The sequence below is a fragment of the Carlito syrichta genome, unplaced genomic scaffold (assembly GCF_000164805.1).
Source record: "Carlito syrichta isolate Samal-C Ts95f unplaced genomic scaffold, Tarsius_syrichta-2.0.1 Scaffold311144, whole genome shotgun sequence".
NCBI lineage: Eukaryota > Metazoa > Chordata > Mammalia > Primates > Tarsiidae > Carlito > Carlito syrichta.
This window is the reverse complement of record NW_007255240.1, coordinates 504,837-523,256: the sequence shown is the minus strand read 5'-3', so window position 1 is coordinate 523,256 and position 18,420 is coordinate 504,837. Positions and strand designations below refer to the sequence as shown.

Sequence of the window (18,420 nt, the reverse complement as noted above, 5' to 3'; positions counted from 1 at the left end):
CCACCCTCCCACCCAAAGCCACAGGCAGCTCATGAAAGGTTACAGAGTGTTTCTGGTACTCCCATGAAAGTAAAACATGGGCCAGGCATGGTGGCTCATACCTGTATTCCCAGCACTTTGGGAGGCCAAGATGGCTAGGAGCTCAAGACTAGCCTGGACAACATAGCAAGACCCTGTCTCTACATAAAATAAGAAATTAGCTGGGTGTGGTGGCATGCACCTGTATTCCCACTACTTGAGAGGCTGAGGTAGGAGGATTGGTTGAGCACAGGAGTCCAAAGCTGCAGTTATTAAGGCTGAGCTATGATCACACCACTGCCCTCCAGCCTGGGCAACACAGCAAGACCCTGTGTCAAAAAAAAATAATAATAATTTTTTTTTTTAAGTGGAGCATGTTACAGGTCTAGGGGCAGAGCCGCGTCCCCCTTGGTGGCTGGAATCCTTCCTAGGACCTGCGTGCAGCAGGGCTGAGGGCTGGGCCACCATGCATAGCACCTCGGGTGTGCCGGCAGTCCTCGGGGTGTCCCAGTTCAGGACCCCATGCTAGCCAGCACAGTATGGGCCACTAGGGTGGGTTGCCCTCATGTCACTGTCATCCTGCCCCTGTCCTCAGACCTGGACCTGCCTAGAGAGGTCACTGGGAGGCAGCAGGCACCAGCATCGTTCTGCTCCCCGCCATGATGACCCTGTATCTCTCAGGGCCATTAGAGTCTGGGGCCTTTCCAGAAGAAGCCCACCAGTGACCATCACCCTTAAGAACGCTTAACATGGAGAAGTCCTTGGACTCCTTTCATTCTAGGATAATTGCTTCTCACTGAGTCTGAGGGAAGAGCTTCCATAGAGAAGTTGATCCGTCTGCTCCATTTGACATAGTGTCATGAGCTTTAAGGGACTATTGAACCCCACACAACTGGGATCTTTGTAAAGGTGACTTGGTTCTAAAAGTTTGGCTGCACTTTGTCAGGGAACTGTCTGACTCTGCTGCTCACTCTCGCCACCTTTTTTGTATTTGACGCCATCTTTACTTCTCCCTCCCACCCCCACCCCCACCCCAGGCCCTCATGTTCTTGAGGTTACAGGGAAACCAGCTGATGGCGCTTCCACCTCAAGAGAAGTGGACTTGCAGGCAACTCAAGACGCTGGATCTCTCCAGAAACCAACTTGGCAAGTAAGCAGCGGCCTCTTTATCCCAGGAAGTTCCAAAGCGTGTGTGTGGCCCTAGCTGGGCAGGCTCTTGGGAGGGTGATGTAGGGTCTACTGGGGTTGCTCTACCCCAGCCTGGGGGCTTAGACAACAGAAATTGCTAGCTCGTAGGTCTGGAGTCTGGAGGTCCGAGATCAAGGTGTCACCTGGGTTTGTTTCTTCTGAGGCTTCTGTCCTTGGCTGTGGCTGGCTGCCCTCTCCCTGGGTCTCATGCGGTCGTCCCTCTGTGTGAGTTGGTGTCCAGAACTCCTCTTCCTTTAAGGACACTGGCCGGATTGGATTATAGTCCATCCTAATGCCCTCATTTTAACTTGGTTACCTCTTCAAAGACCTCATCTCCAAATACAGTCCCATTCCGAGATATAGGGACTGGGTCTTCAGCATCTGAATAGGGGGACACAGTTCCGCCCACGCAGTCCTCCATTCTAACGTTTAGAGGTGCCTGGAGAGTCTTGTCTGTCATTCCAGTCTTAACTGCAAACCCTATTCAAAGGTCTTTGCTAGTCCCTAACTACAACACACATAGAATTGGAAAAAAAGCATCTCCCTGCAAAGCCTTCCAGTACCAGGTAAAGCACAAGGGGTGAGGCTGACAAGCCTGTAGGTCCAGGAGACCAGCCACCCCGGCTCATCGACTGCAGGCCACTTGCGCAGTATCTCAGCAGGACTCACACCCCAAAGGGCAGTGTAAAATGCAGCAGCTACCAGAATGTGCTCTCACGCCAGGCACCAACACGCTCACTCCTGCCTGGGGTGGAAGTGCCTGAGGATGGAAAATGCCAGAGTTAGGTCTTCTCTAAACATTTCCCCTAAAAGACCCCTGAGTGCTACCGGTGGCACATAAGCTGCAGGGGCCCAGACATCTGCTGATGGAATTTCCTCTCTTCTTCGTGACCCAGCGTTATACAGTCTCAGCCAGAAGAGTAACATCTTTTTGTTATGCCGTTCTCAAATGCTGACTTTTTATCCTTCCAGCAGAAATGAAGATGGACTTAAAACGAAGCGCATTGCCTTCTTTACCACCAGAGGGCGCCAGCGTTCCGGGACTGAAGCAGGTGTGTGCATCGGTGTGGGGAGATATGGGTGTTCCCAAAGGAGACAGCTGGGTGCCCTTGCTTTCTACTCTACCAAAAGGGGGTCGTCCATATGGGGGGCTTTCCCCTCAGTCCGCTGTGGAAATGCCAGAGGTGTCCATGTTCAACTGAAAAACCTGCACGTGAACTGTGCCTATTACTGACGTCACACGTGTACAAGCATCCTGAAGGCCTGGTGTCCTGTCTGGAGGCCAGTGATGCCAGGAGCTACCTGTGTGGCTGATCTCCTGCCAAGCACTCCCCTAGATAGGTCACGTGGTACAGTCTCTAATCTCACGACATGACATCGGGACTGCAGGTCTCCATTTTGCACATGAGGAAACTGCGACTGCCAAGATCTTAGTCTGCTTGGGCCACCATAACAAAATCCCATAGGCTGGGTGACTTAAACAACATTCGTTTATTTTCTGACAGTTCTGTAGGCTGGAAGTCTGAGATCACCCAGCATGGGTGGGGCCGAGAGTGGGGCTGCCATCCAGGCTGCAGACAGAGTCTTCTTGTTGTGTCCTTAGGTAGTGGAGACAGGCTCTGGTCTCTGTTCCTCTCATGAGGACATGAATCTCATCACAAGGGCCCCACCCTCATCTAAACCTAATTAATGTCCAAAGATCCCGTTGCCAGATACCATCACATTGAGGGTTAGGGTTTCCATACATAAATCTGGGGAGGAACACAGTTCACTTTATAACAGGAGTTGACTGATTTGCCCCTAGTCATGTGGCTATTGCTTGGAGACAGAGTCATGTGTCAGACCAGGACTGGGGGATCCAGCCCTGAGGTCAGGCATGGTGGCTCATGGGCCAGGCATGAGCTATTAAGTGCTATTAAGTCCTTCCTGCCATACGATGACATCTTGCAAAGTCCACATGAATCGCAGTCACCCTTGGTCCTATAGGCTGTGGCTATGGCTGAGGTAACAAAAGAGCCTGTGGTCTCCCCCAAACTCATCAGAAACAGCACTTGCCTAGAGTTTTTGTACTAGTCGCACAACAAGACCCGTTTGACACACAGTATTTCTAGGGAAACAGACTCTTCTTGTTTGTTATATTCTGAGAGGCCCAGGGGAGGGTATGAACCTATCCCTAGCATTAATCGACCAGCCCTGCTTTTTAACACCAAAGCTAAGACTTCTGAAGCCAGCTAAGCTCACAGAAACATCCCTCAGGATGCTGTCCCATAGAATAGGAACCAAATGTAATATAATGCCCTTCTTCAGCTTGGTAGAATGATGTTGGCAAGCACAGACGGTGTGAGGGAGGGATGAGAAATGCCACAGAGCAGGGGTGAGAGCCTGCTACCTGCTGTACTTTTTGATGATCTAGTGTGCCTGTGTGTACACATATGGCATGCCCGTGAATCCATCCTTGTGTTTATATATGACTGAAAAAGTAATATGTTATCAGTGGAAGAGATAAGAGAGGCCAAAAACAGATCTAGGTAAACATAGAAATGGAATATATGACAAAGGTGGAGTTTCGATTTAATGGAAAAGAATGCGTTTTGGGGGGTTTTTTTGTTTTTGTTTTTTTTGTTTTGAGTACGAGTCTCACTGTCACCCAGGCTGGAGGGCAGTGGCACGCTCACGGCTACTGCAGCCTCGACTTGCTGGGCTCAGACAATCCTTCTGCCTCAGCCTTCCAAGTAGCTGGAACCACAGGTGTACCACCACACCCAGCTAATAATTTTTTGATTTATTGTGGAGATGAAGTCTTACCTTGTTGCCCAGGCTGGTCTCGAGCCCATGGGTCTAGGCAGTCCTCTCGTCTCAGCCTCCCAAAGTGCTGGGATTACAGGCATGAGCCATTACACCTGGCTTGTCTTGCTTTAATAAAGAATGTTGGCGTAACTGCCTATCCAGCCAGAAGGGGAGAACACAACACTAGATGCCCTACATTACATCAGTTACAAAAATTCCCATGTGGATAGCAGGCTTAAGTATTAAAAAAAAAAAAATAACATTTAAGAAAATACGTGTGTAATTTGAGTTTGGGGAAAGCCTTTAAAAGCTAGCTGGGAAACCCAGAAATCATTTTCTTAAAAAGACCAAAATCTTTGGCGCTATAAACATTGAAAAGCCTCGTTCAGTAAGAAGCATCACAAAGTGATCATGCAAACAGACTGAGAAGGAACATTTGCGATACAAATTGTTGCCGCACAAATTGACTCAAGTCTCTAATATACAAAGAATGCTTACAAACTTGACTTTTTTAAAAAAAGACAGGACAATAGGCAGAAAATGGGTAGAGGATATAAACAGTTTGCAGACAAGGAAGTCCAGACAGCCAGGAAACCAATGAAAATGTCCTTAACCATGCGAAGAGGGAAATGCTATTATGTGTTTCATAACTGACCCTTTTTTAAATGAAGGGCCTTAGGACTTTGGAAATTGAGTCCAGACTTAGGGATTTCGCTTGGAAGGAAGGAAGCACACACCGTCTTCTCCTTGAAGCCAAACAGGATGATGGGCATGAGAAGAGGAGCTGGTGTAGACTTCTGTCACGCAATCCATCGCTGGCATGTTGTGCCTTGTACGTTTGGGTCAACAGAAATGTGTCTCCAGTTTAGAAATGCAGAATCCTTTCTGGGACCATGGGAAGGTGTATAAGGAGGGGAGCCCAGCACTTAGTGGGACCACTGCTCCCTCATGAGACCACTAGAAAGGAAGGTCAGAGGCACACGCTGAAAAGCTCGACAGGAACACATACAGTGCCAATGTTCTGGAAAATGTCTGTGTGGGTGGCCCACAGGAGTGTATCTGAGGAACCAGGTGAGGAGGCCATGCACCCTGGAAGCTTCCCTGGCAGAGGTGCATGGTGGCTTTGGCAGATAACAAAGACCTCTTGATTTTTAAAATTGCATCTAGAAAGTTGAGGCCCACATCTGAGTGCACGGAAGGGGGCTCCTTGAGAACCTTTTCCTTAGTCAGACTATGCTCTCAGGCTGTTGACCCTTGAGTAAGGAATCATCTATAAAAGACAACTTGTTTGCAGATGGATAGTAACATTCCAAGTTGATTTATGTACATTCAAGCAGTCATATTTGTGCAGTGGCCTCATCCAAAAATAACTTGGGTGGCTGTTTTTACGGTAAAATTCAGACCATCAAAGTCATAAATAACTTAGGAATAAATAGTTGCAATCCATAAATACCTCAAGCCTGTGTGCTCCCAGCCCAGTTTTCCCCGTTGTCAATGCTGGGCCAGGAGGCCTGTGACAGGTGATGCCTCTGCTTACAGCCGTAGCTCTTTATACCATCCCCCGGTTACTTCAAGAGCCTTCATAAACACCCAGTGAAACTTGAAAGTTGGAAGGCACACAGGTGTTCAGAATTTGTTCTCTGGGAAGAAAATGAGCCTCTCTCGTTACTGATGTTCTTCATGAAAATGTGAATTAGCACATACTCATGTTGATCATCTCTTTTCATTAAGGAAAAGAAAGAAAAGGAACCCTTCTGGGCATTTCCTTTCGGAGCAAGGCCTGGCACAAAACCACCTTAGAAGGTAGTTGCACCTTCATTTCCTCAGGGCCTCTACTCTGAGTCCCACTCACATGGCAGCTTGCCAGGCAGACTTCCCAGGCGCCAATCTCAGTACTCCATTATCGTCTCTCCCAGAACGTTCTCTGAGGCCAGGTTCCCCCATTACCATCAATACCGCAGCTACACATGTGGAGAAAAGCCAGGGCTAAGGGGGCTGGTTGTGATCAAGGGCATGGAGCATGGTTTCAGCACAAAGGCATCCCGGCTTCTCTGTTTTCCGGCCCGGCCGGGAACTCGGGAGCGGGCTTTGAGGCAGTCGTTTTGTCTGGAATCCTCGGAGCTCCTGGGCCTGCTGTCCTGTCCGCTTTCTCTACCTTAGAGATAAAGGCACTTCAGAGATTCTGCGGAAATGCAAACCTCTGATTCCTGTCCACATGCATTTCTAAGCTCCCAACCATGTTCCTTCTCACCTCAAATGCTCAGTGCCCCTGGAAGCAGCAGCTTTGACATGATTTTCATGGTACTTATAATCACCCTAATTAATGAAGTCACTTAAATAGTAAAGAGTTGGCTGGTTTTTCAGGAAGTGCCATTTTAGGAAGCATAAACACTGAACCCACAGTACTATATTTGAGCTAACCAGCTTTTTTTTAATTGAAGGAGTAACACATGAGTATTTTAAAACAAAATTTTTTGAACGGCACGAAAGGGCACAGGATGAATATCCGGTCCTCCTGTAATGATTTCCTTTTCCCAGAGACAACTATGGCCTTTCCTGTGCCTCTGGTACCAATTTGTGCTTGTGTCTAACATATGTATATAAGCTTACGTACATATGTGCATGTGTGGTGGGTGGCATGGTGTTCATAGCATATATACACACCCATAGGCATGGGTGTGGTGTGTGTGGGCGCATCTGCAGACGTTTTCTGGCGTGAGCCTTCTAGATATCTGGTTTTGCACCTTGCTTCTCCAATTGACCAATAACTCTTGAGTACCACTTCATATCCATGTGTGTAACACTGCCCTGTGCAGCGTTTTTTGTTGCTTGTTTTCATTTTTATTTTAAAGTTGAAGGGTACATGGGAGAATTTACTATATAAGTAAATTGCATGCCAGTGAGGTTTGGGCTTCTAGTGGGCCCTTTCTCCCCAGTGGACCTGGTATCCAGGGTGTTGTCGTGTGCCCCTTATCCCTCCCCCCTCCCTCCGTCCCTTCTTTAGCAGTGTCCAGCACCTTTGTGCTCATGTGACCAGTGATGAGGGCCCGCTTATGAGTGAGAACATACAGTATTTAGTTGTTTGCTTCTGTGATAGTTCACTTAGAAAGATGGTCTCTAGCTGCATCCGTGTTGCTGCAAAGGTAATTATTTTGTTCTTCTTTATGGCTACATAATAGTCCTCCATGTATATGTATCACATTTTCTTTACCCAGTCCATTTTCGATGGACATCTGGGTTGCTTCCATGTCTTTGCTATTGTGAATAGCAAACAGTGACCATACATGTGCAGGTGTCTTTTTGGTAGAGCAATTTATGTTCTTCTGGGCATATTCCCAGAAGTGGGATTGCTGGATCGTATGGGAGCTCAGTTTTTAGTTCTTTGAGAAAATGCCACACTGCTTCCCACAGAGGTTGAACTAGCTCACATCTGCCGGTACCTTGTAATGGTTGCATAGTATGCCTTTACTCAGTGAATCCACCGCCTGTGAATGGACATGCAGTCTGTCCTCTATCTTTGCTGTTACAGTGTGCCACTGAGTGTCCATGTTCTCACATCTTTGCCACATATACATGCAAGAATATCTGTGACAGAATCTCTAAGAGGTCGATGAGATGAGCATTTTATTCTAACAGGTTTGCCAAAATGCCCCCCCAGGGGTTGTATCAGTTATATACCCTCCTGGACACCACGCCATGATGGTCCAGAATTCTTTTGAAATGCACTGTCTGTTCTGCCATTTCTTTGCAGTGAGTGCGTTGGAATTTCCAACCTTCCTAAGTGAGTCTTTGGAAGTCCTTTGTCTGAACGACAACCACCTCGATGCAGTCCCACCCTCGGTCTGCCTACTGAAGAGCTTGTCAGAGCTCTACTTGGGAAAGTAAGTACACATCCGTGATGGCTGTGCCAGCCCCACTGGCCCAGGGAGGCAGAACGTCCTTTCCTAAACCACTGGGACACAAAAGTCAGGCAGAAAGAGGCCATCTATTTGCCAACAAGCAGTAGAGGAATTTTCAGCACTTGGCTTGGTCAAGGAGGTGGGAGAAGAGGAAGAGAGGGGTAGGGATGCAGTGATACACACTTTTGCCCCTTCACTCAGGTTATAACGAGGAGAGCTGCTCCATCCTTCATCTTTTCAGGACTCAGCTCCCACTGTGAGCCAGACACTGCCAGAGGGTTTAGGCAGTGTGCAGAGCCCGATGAAAATGTAAAATGTTGTATTCATATTGGAGCGACATTGCCTTTTCTAGAAAAGGTGGTAGCCAGGCGCAGTGGCTCATGCCTATAATCCCAGCACTTTGGGAGGCTCAGGTGAGAGGACTGCCTGAGCCCATGAGTTCGAGACCAGCCCGAGCAACTTGGCGAGACCTCATCTCTACAATTAAAAAAAAAAAAAGAAGTGGTGCTCATCTGTAGGGTGCTATAATTAGTAGAAGAGATAGGAAGGTGGGGGGAGGGGCGCGGTTCTCAACCATAGGGATTTGCAGAAGACAGAGCTGCCCTTTCCACCACAGTTTCTCCAGGGAGAAAGGTTTTAGAATTAGAATTTTAACGGGATGCTCAAAGTCAGGGTCCAAGGTATGGGACTTGGAGTGCAGGCTTACAGTGGCCCCTGCAGGCCACAGAGGCTGATGGGAGCTATATGTGTGTGCATGCATGTGTGTGCCTGTGTGAATGCATCTGTGTGTATGTGTTCTCTAATGGTGTGCATATGTGTCCTCAGCAACCCTGGCCTCCGAGAGCTGCCTCCTGAGCTGGGGCAGCTGGGCAACCTCTGGCAGCTGGACACCGAGGACCTGACCATCAGCAACGTGCCTGCAGAAATCAGGAAAGAAGGTAGGGCTTCTGCAGGCCTGTCCCTTAGTGTCACCTCCATAGAAAGACAACTCATGTCTGCTTGTTAAGTTCTGGGGATGGAAACAGCAGTGACCCATGAGGCCAGCCCCAGCCTCTGAGTTTGGCAAGAGATCATATAATTGTTTCTAAAGCGATAGTCACTGAGGGCCACTGTATTGAGAATGACCCTGTGGTATACCTATTCGTGACCTCCTAAGCAGCACGGCCTTTGTCCTTAGGATCTTGACTTTTAAACTTCATGGTTGGGGTGATGAGTATCATGTCGTCCTTCCACCAGATCCAACGGTCTTCCTCAAATGCCCCCTTTAGAACACATGGAAAGTGTTCCTTCATGGCAGGATTTTGCTCCCTAAGAGATGGGAGCACGTTTTCATTTCATTTCATTTAGCATCAGCAGCATCCACTCTGCTCCTTTCTGACCCTGCGCAGGCCCCAAAGCAATGCTGTCCTACCTGCGTGCCCAACTGCGGAAGGCGGAGAAGTGTAAGCTCCTGAAGATGATCATCGTGGGGCCCCCACGTCAGGGCAAGTCTACCCTTCTGGAGATCTTGCAGACGGGGAGGGCCCCGCAGGCACTGCACGGCGAGGCCACCATCAGGACCACCAAGTGGGAGCTGCAGAGGCCGGCTGGCTCCAAAGCCAAGGTCAAGGACAGGCGGCGTGCAGAGTCTCTGTGGGTGGAAGGGACGCTCCTGGACCCCTTCTGCCTTCTCCCTGGAGAGTCCAGGATTTTCTTGGCCTGGTACCCAAAACCCAGGCCGTTTGCTGGGGCCACCATGTGCTATTCCATTCCAGCCCTGCCAGGGCAGCAGGTCGTTTCCTAACATGACCTTGCAGTTTTCTGTTCTAGTTCACTTGAGACTCTGGGCTGGTGATTCTTAACCGTGGCTGTCTGTTAGCTTCCCTTGAGGAGCTTTCAAAGACAGCGATCCTCAGGCTTCACCACTCTCTGACCCCAAAGATTCAGATCCAAGTGTTCTGGGGTAGGGCCCCGCCCCCCACTCTGCCAGTGGTGAAGTACCAGCATCTGACCCAACAAGAAGGCTGAGGAAGCACTCCAGAACTTAGTGCTCTGTCCTTCCTGATACCTCACTTACCCCAAGTTCTAAAAAATCATGGGGTTTTTGTGGGGTTGTTTTCTTTGTTTGGAGTCAGTGCCATTGTGTCACCTGTGCAGTGGCATGATCACGGCTCACCACAGTCTTGACCTTCAACTCAGGAGATCCTTCTGCCTCAGCCTCCTGAGTAGCTAGGACTCCAGGCACATGCTACCACACCTTGCTAATTTTTTTATATTTTGTAGAGACGAGCTAAGTTGCCTAGTCTTGTCTCAAACTCCTGGGATCAAGCAGTCCTCCCATAACAGCCTCCCAGAGTACTGGGATTACAGGCATGAACCACTGTGCCTGGCCTAAAAAGTTCTGTTTCTAAGCCCTGCTTGAAATGACTCCTTCCCTGAACATATTAGTCATCTTGTTTTCCATTCAATACCAGGCAAATGGAAATGAAACTTTTCTTGCTCTTAAAACAAAAAAACGATCCCATAGAATATTGGTGGGATCCCTGGCATTAAGCACAGGGCAGTCAGCCTTGCTTTGAGCTTGGGTGATGGACACACAATGCCGTCCTATCTGCTGTCGGTGTTTCTGCCACCCTGTGGTCCCTCAAAGACCCAAGGTGCAAGGAGGCTGTTTTTCCTGTGGAAACCAAGGAACCCTGGGATCTAGATGTTGTGTGACTTTCTCCAAAGCCCTGAACACAGTGCCAGCTAGAGCGAGGTTTAGCTGCAGTGTCTTTCACACAAAACCACTTTCCAAATGCAGTTTAAGACGTCAGGCATTTAAACTGCAAGCGTGTCTAACACAGACTCAGAATCTGGTCTTCTGAGGAATGGAGTGCTGTCTGTTAGAGCCAGAGCAGGCTGTTCCAGTCACTAAAACCAGACCCAACCTGGAACACCCAGGAGCGAACAAACCTAGCTAACTTGTGTCCCCAGGCTCTCTGCAGTAACCAGAATCTTCTGCCTCCTCTCCTGCTTTGCTTTTTTAGCAGCTCCTCAATCTCATTTTCTTCCTTTCGCTGAGGCCAGAGTGGTGAATCCGTGCTTGTGTTTTTCTGACCTTCAGCCTCCACTTCCTTCCTGCCATGATTAGTTCTCCCCCTCCTTGGGTGGGAGGATGGGGATCGAGGGAGTGCTGAAGCCTACAGTCTCAACTTGGCCAGTTGAGAACAGCTGTGCGTTCTCATCTTTACACAAAACCAGGTCAGCATGCTATGTCTTGGAATCCAAAACGCTGCATCACGGAAATGACTCCTTGCTACAGAAAACTGCAGCTTTAGCTTCTCAGACCAGACTCTGACCTCATACAATGATAAAGAAACCACCGTTTACACAGCCGTTCCCGGCAGCCCGACAGCTAATCTTTTGTTTGATTCCCACATCAGGGGAGTTTCCCATCATCCTTGGTGGGTGCCGTCCTCTGACCTCCACCAGTTCGGAGGCCTGTCTCCTGGGTCTTGCCCTCCCACAGAGAGAGGCTAAACCTCAGTGCTAGCAGTGACATCAGAGCAGGGCGTCTTCCAGCAGGATGTCTCTTAACCGTCTGCAGCTGAGACAGAGCCAGGCACATGCCCTCTGAGTCTGTCCAGGGCCTGGCCTCTGCTGTTAGGAATAGATAGAACCTTCCAGAAGCCCACCCCCATTCCATAAGGCCCCTTCCCTTGCCTGAATTACTGGTTCCCAAGAGTAGCAATAGGGTATCTGTCCATAGCTTTTCACCATCTTTTTTTTTTTCAGTACAGCACTCAGCATTATTAGGTATCCCATTTGATTTACTAAAACCTTGGTCTCTAAAATGCCTCCTGTCCCTCCCTTGTTGCTCAAGTAGGTTGAGTCGGTGGAGTTCAACGTCTGGGACATTGGGGGCCCGGCCAGCATGGCCACTGTCAACCAGTGCTTCTTCACGGACAAGGCCCTGTATGTGGTGGTCTGGAACCTGGCACTGGGGGAGGAAGCCGTGGCCAACCTCCAGTTCTGGCTGCTCAACATCGAGGTGAGGACTCCAGGCGCCAACCCTGTGGTTCTCAGGTCTCAGAGCATCACAGGGGCCTGACCGCTTCTCTGAGGCATCCCCTGTACTGAGAAAAAAAGGAATTATGTTAGAAAGGATTGCTTTGCACTTCGAGGGGCTTTCACGGAGGGCTCACAATGGTGGCCTGCTTGCATTTTACAGTGAAGCGCTTAAAACCCTCCTCTGCTGGGAGTTGGTGGCGCTCCAATAATTTCCTTGCTTCCTTAAATTTGAGAAACCTACCCTTGGTTTAAAAAGGGGAGCAGGGCCCCCCTCCCAGATATCAAGATGTTGTTTCCCTGCCTCGGGTGGCTGATGTCACGTCTGAAGGGTCAGAAACCCCTCCCCACACCTTTAATGCAGCACGCCCTGCAAGGAGGTCATGGGGTGTCCCAGACACCCCTCAGTGCAGCAGGCCCTTGGCATTCCCAGAGAGTGAGGGGTGTGGGCACTGCCAGGGATGATAGGCCAGAGGACAGCGGCTGAGCGAGGGCCGCGGGTATCCAGGATTGTTGCACCTGTGTGGCTTGTTCAGAGAATGGACATTGCTCAGTCACGGAGTTCCCTGTTGTAGGCCAAGGCCCCCAACGCCGTGGTGCTGGTGGTTGGAACCCACCTGGACTTAATCGAAGCCAAATTCCGAGTGGAGAGGATCGCAACACTGCGCGCCTATGTGCTGGCACTCTGCCGCTCCCCCTCGGGCTCCAGGGCCACTGGCTTCCCAGACATCACCTTCAAACACTTACAGTGAGTGCCCTACCTACCTCTCGCTGCCCTTTTTCCATGCCTGTGTGCTGGTGCTTCTTGGGGGTCACGTTACACCGCTGTGGCTCATTTCCTCCTCTGTAAAATGGGCTCGTTGGCAAGACAGACAAAAGCAGCATATTGTGGGGCACCTGGCAACAGTGCTTTGCACAAAGCAAGGCCTCAATAAACTTCTTGGGTCATCTTTCTTGAATTCTCTGGACTTGCAAGCATTTAGGACAGATCTGGGAGGACTAGAGAAGCTACAGTGCCTCCTCAGGGGGCATGATGAGTAAGCTCAGATCTTTTGCACACACAGCGAGATTTCCTGCAAGAGCCTGGAAGGCCAGGAAGGGCTGCGGCAGCTGATTTTCCACGTCACCTGCAGCATGAAGGATGTTGGCAGCACCATCGGCTGTCAGCGGCTGGCGGGAAGGCTGGTGGGTACCTTACTCATCTGGCTTAAACCTGAATGCTTCCCATTCAGGGGAACTGCACTGCCCTCTCTCTGCTGGAAGACCAGTATCTGTGCTGTAAGGCTCAGTGGTCCCAGGCAAGGGCGGGGTCAGGATGGAAGACAGCGAGCAGACACATTTCCCCCTTCAGACCTCAGGTTGGGCTGAGGGGGCCAGGCTGGGGCTGCCCAAGCTGGTGGGCACACCTTGGACCTGGGGGGCCCTCCTCACCCACCTGTCCCCCAGATCCCCCGGAGCTATCTGAGCCTGCAGGAGGCTGTGCTGGCAGAGCAGCAGCGCCGCAGCCTGGACGACGATGTGCAGTACCTGACGGACCGGCAGCTGGAGCAGCTGGTGGAGCAGACGCCCGACAATGACATCAAGGACTATGAGGACCTGCAGTCAGGTGGGTGGGGCTGGGGCGGGCTCCCAGCAGGCACAGACATGGGGAGCCAGTAAGGCTGGGCAGAGAGTCGAAGCCCCCAGGGAAGGTGAGGTCGAGGCACCTGCAAGAAGTGGGACCTTCTCTGCTCAATAACTCTAGCTTGGCCCTCCACACAGCAGGCCAGTATATGTTGAATGAGAGAACCAAAAACTCAGCCTTGTGTTCTTCCTTCCCTCCATTTCTCCTCTCTTTCATCCCTCCTTTCTACCCTTCTTTCCTTGGAGACAGAGAGAACACAAACAACTACTCTACACCAGCATTGCCTCGGCCACTAGGATAGGCATATGGGCAAAATGGACTGGCCACGCCCTCCAGGGCTGACAGTCCCATGGGGGGGGGCGACAGAGGTTAAACACCTGCAGTCAATGGTCATTATCCGCAGTATTTATGTTCTATAAAATCTTCACAAACACGGAATTAACCAATATTGAGTTGTTGCTCCTAGGGGAAATAAAGGGTTAGATTCCTGTGAGTCTCTGGTGACCAAATTTTCATTAACTGATCAATACAGAACCCTGTTTTATGTGTGTTTCTGCTATAAAACACCTTATTTAATATATGTTGTTGATTCATTGACATTGAATTCACAATTAACATCACCATAACTCATTCCTGATCAAAGCTTCTCTGACATGTATTTTCTCTGTAAGGCACATTGCAGCCTTCTTGAACTTAGGGACACTAGACAGCACTTCAGCACTGTGACTGGGGCCATGTTAAACAGTGAAAGCACCAACAAAATGTACAAAAATTTGAAAGACATGGCACAACACAGGCCACAGAAGGCACTTGTTCCCAGCATGAGAGCTGCAGCCAGGCAGAGAGAGTGTCAACTTGCTCACCCTCAGCTGGGAACACACATGTTGGGCCACTGAGATGTTTCCCCACTCTGCACGTGTCTGCAGGTGACTTCAGGAGCACCTCAAGTATTGATTTGGGGCTGCAACTACATTCTGGCAAGTGGGCAAATTTGGATGAAATCTGCTGATAATGAGGATTGACAGTAGTTACCCAGGTGTCCACCAGCTCAGGACACTGGCAAGAATTACCAGGTGCCACCAGAGCACCTAAGATCAGGCCACCAGTGTGCCAGGATCTTGGTTTCTCCATGGGAAGAATTTGTGACCTGTCCCCTCCCCCGGGAATAGGACCACCCCAAGGTTCCCTTCGCTCCTTTGTCTAGCACTGCTTCCTCTTCCCCTTGTCTGGACAGCCATCAGCTTCCTCATAGAAACCGGCACCCTGCTGCACTTCCCAGACACCAGCCACGGCCTGAGAAACCTCTACTTCCTCGACCCCATTTGGTTGTCCGAATGTCTGCAGAGGATCTTCAACATTAAGGGCTCCCGATCAGTGGCCAAGAACGGGGTGATCCGAGCAGAGGACCTCAGGATGCTGCTGGTGGGCACTGGCTTCACACAGCAGACGGAAGAGCAGTACTTCCAGTTCCTGGCCAAGTTTGAGATCGCCCTACCTGTGGCCAATGACAGGTGAGGACACGGACCCAACCGGGCTGGGTCTGGGGCTGCTGGGTACCTGAACAGATTTCCAGGGATTTGTGCCACTGCCCTTCAAGGACAGGCCAGCACCTGATTATGACCTGCCTACATGGCCAGGTCAGCATGACAGTGGGCATGGTTGGCCCTGCCTGCTGGCCACACCCTCCTCTGCCATGGGGCTTTCTTTTCAGGGAGTTGAAAGAAACCCATTTATTAAAGAGGGATAAGAAAACATTCAAGGATGGTATTAAAAATAATTGGGGGCCAGGCTTGGTGGTTCAGCCTATAATCCCAGCACTTTGGGAGGCCAAGGCGAGTGGATTGCCTAAGTCCGCAGGTTCAAGACCAGCCCGGGCAACTTGGTGAGACCTTGTCTCTACAATAAATAAATAAATAAATTTAGCCGGGTGTAGTAGCACGCGCCTATAGTTCTGGCTACTTGGAAGACTGAGGCGGAAGGATCCCCAGAACCCAGCAGGTTGATGCTGGGGTGACCATAAGTGTGCCACTACACTCTAGCTTGGGCGAGGGAGTGAGACTCCAACTCAAAAATAATAATAATAATAATAATAATAATAATAATTGGGGGTTCACTTTTAGGGGGCTTAATTGCTGGGTTATTTGATGAATAAAAATAGAGTGAGTAACAAGGCTGTGCATGTCAGTCACATAGTCCGGCTTTGACTTGCAGTCCATCATGACAAAACTGTGAAAGCCACCTTACTCCCTGCTCCAAGAGTGGATGGTTGAAGAGTCCACGTGGGGCTGCTCTTTGTCAAGCTGGGACGTCTGTACAGGGGTAACCGCTGCCTCTTTCTGTGGACTTTTCCTAGTTCTTTAATGTGGTCAGGTCTCCCAACCCTAAATCACAAACAAAACAAAAAGCCTCCCTCTTCCTTTTCCTCCTTTCTTGTCCTTGCCGTCACATGCTACTCCTCTCTGACACCCTCTGACCAACTCACCACTCTGTGCTGGTCATGAAGCCACCAGCGGGTACTGCAGTTGCTCTCCCTGATTCCTCTGCTGAACCTGCCCCCAAGGGGTCAGAACCTTGGTCTCTAGACAGCTTTCTTAACGGGGAACCCTGTTACCCCCACCCCGCCTCAATACTAGGAGTGGAATTGCTGGGTCATAGAGCGAGTGTTTAATTTTATAAGAAACCATAAACAGTGCTTTCAAGAGATTATATTCTCTAGTCACTCTGTTTCTTCACATTTGCTGTCTATAGGTCTTTTCTCATTTTAGTTGTTCCAGTGGATATGAAGTTATAGTTCATTATAGTTTTACTTTGCACTTTTTTCATGAGCTTATTGACCATTGGTATATCTTCTTTTGTAAAATGTCTGTTCAAGTTTCCTACCTATTTTATACTTAGAATGTTTCCATTTGGGGTACTTATTTGTGGTTCTTTATACCATTCAGATACATCTTTGCAAATATTTTCCAGTTTGTTACTTGCTTTTTATGTTGATAAAGTCTAACTTATTTTTTCTCTTGTGTTTATTGCTTTTCTTTGTCTTCTCTAAGAAATATTTGTTTATATTAATATCTTAAAGATCTTCTTATATTTTTTTCCAGAAACTAGGAGTTTCTCTCTTTCTTCTAGGCCTATAATCCATGTCAAAGTAATTGTTGTGTGGTGGGAAGTAGGAGTCAAAGTCCTTTTTGTTTCTTTACGTTTATCCAGTTGTTCCAGAGCCATTGGTTGAAAGGATTTTTGTTTTCCCCATTGAATTACCTTGGCTCTTTTTTTCTTTTTTTTTTTTTTTTGAGTTGGAGTTTTACTCGGTCACCCAGACTAGAGTGCAGTGGCCGCTCCTGGCCACTGCAGCCTCGCCTACTGGGCTCCAGTGATCCTTCCGTCTCAGCCTTCCGAGTAGCCAGAATTACAGGCGTGCGCTACCACGCCCGGCTGATTTTTTTATTTATTATAGAGATGAGGTCTTGCTGCCCAGGCGGGTCTCGAACCCACGGACTCAGGCAATCCACTCACCTCAGCCTCCCAAAGGCGCGGGATTACAGGCTGAGCCCCCAAGCCCAGCTTACCTTGGCTCTTTTATAAAATAAAATAAAAAATCCTTTATGTGGGCTTATTTCAGGATTCTGTTTTGTTCTACTCATCTTTGTACCTATCCTTATGCCATTGCCAAACTATACTGGTTATTGTAGCTTTAGAGAAAGACTTGAAATCAGGTCATGGAAACTTTCTGTATTAGTCTCCTGTGGCTGCTATAACAAATTACCGTGGATTTGGTGGCTTAAAACAACACATATATATTCTACAGTTCTAGAGGCTAGAATTCCAAAATCAGTTTCACCAGTCCAAAATCAAAGTGTCACCAGGATCATGCACCTGCTGGGGCTCGAGAAAAGAATCCATTTTCTTGTGTCGTCCAGCTTCTAGAACTGTTTCCTTGGTTCATGTTCCTTTCTTTCATCTTCAGAACCAGCAGCATAGCAGCATATTTTTAAATTTTATCTAAAGATAATATTTTACCTATTTATGGGGTACATATGAGTGCTTTTACATTCATGGAATATGTAGTGATCAAGTTGGGGTAACCATCACCTTGAATATTTATCATTGCTATGTGTTGATAACATTTCAAGTCCTTACTTCTAGCTATTTTGAAATATACAAGGAGAGACCCCAAAGAAATGGAATTTATTTATTAAAAATTATATACTTAGGGAGGAGGGGGAAGATGGCGGCAGAGCCAGTTGGACTATGTGAGTGGGTAAGTGCATGGATTAATTTACATGCATGTCTGTGTGTAAGTGGGCGTGTGAGTGGCTGACTGAGTGGGACTCAGGAGCAAGTGACCAGGTCTCTCTTGGTGAAGCAGCTGGTGCTATAGCTGCACTTCTTGGACTCTAGCGCTTTGCAAGGCATAGAAGCAGAGTGCTACTTTCTAAAATCTACAAAACTCTTCCCGGAAAGAAGTTGCCAGGAGCCACCGTCATTGCCAGACTGCCTGACCACTGCAGCACCAGGCCAGACACTGGTAGCAATGACTGTGGAGGGAGCCAGAGGCAGAGTCCCACTGGAGAAGATAAATCAGGCACCCCACCACCATCTTGAAAATGGGGCAGGGAAGTCCTCTGACTTGCTCACCATGGAGCAACAGACCAACTCTCTGTGACCTGTAAGTTAACTACTCTGGGGTTGATCATGACCCAGAGGAAATATCCTGAAAGCACAAACTTTGGAGGGACAAGATGAGTGCGTGGTCTCAGGTGCTCCACTCCCTACACTGACCCAGCTGTGGGACAAAGAGTGTGATCATAAAAGGACAAAGAAGACCCCTCACGAGGCCAGCAGCGAGTCCTGGGCTGACCCAACCCCCCCCCCCCC

General features: G+C 49.0%; 1 protein-coding gene across 1 annotated transcript in view; it reads left to right on the top strand.

Annotated features, from left to right (window-relative positions):
• The window catches only part of LRRK1 (leucine rich repeat kinase 1), a 185,149-nt gene that overhangs the window by 118,610 nt on the left and 48,119 nt on the right, over nt 1–18,420 (top strand). The window contains exons 10-19 of the mRNA XM_008068530.2: nt 1,056–1,168; nt 2,182–2,258; nt 7,745–7,874; nt 8,718–8,830; nt 9,281–9,495; nt 11,740–11,904; nt 12,497–12,669; nt 12,986–13,106; nt 13,368–13,527; nt 14,780–15,056. Of these exons, the coding sequence (XP_008066721.1) occupies nt 1,056–1,168; nt 2,182–2,258; nt 7,745–7,874; nt 8,718–8,830; nt 9,281–9,495; nt 11,740–11,904; nt 12,497–12,669; nt 12,986–13,106; nt 13,368–13,527; nt 14,780–15,056 (1,544 nt within the window). The remainder of the gene's footprint in view (nt 1–1,055; nt 1,169–2,181; nt 2,259–7,744; nt 7,875–8,717; nt 8,831–9,280; nt 9,496–11,739; nt 11,905–12,496; nt 12,670–12,985; nt 13,107–13,367; nt 13,528–14,779; nt 15,057–18,420) is intronic.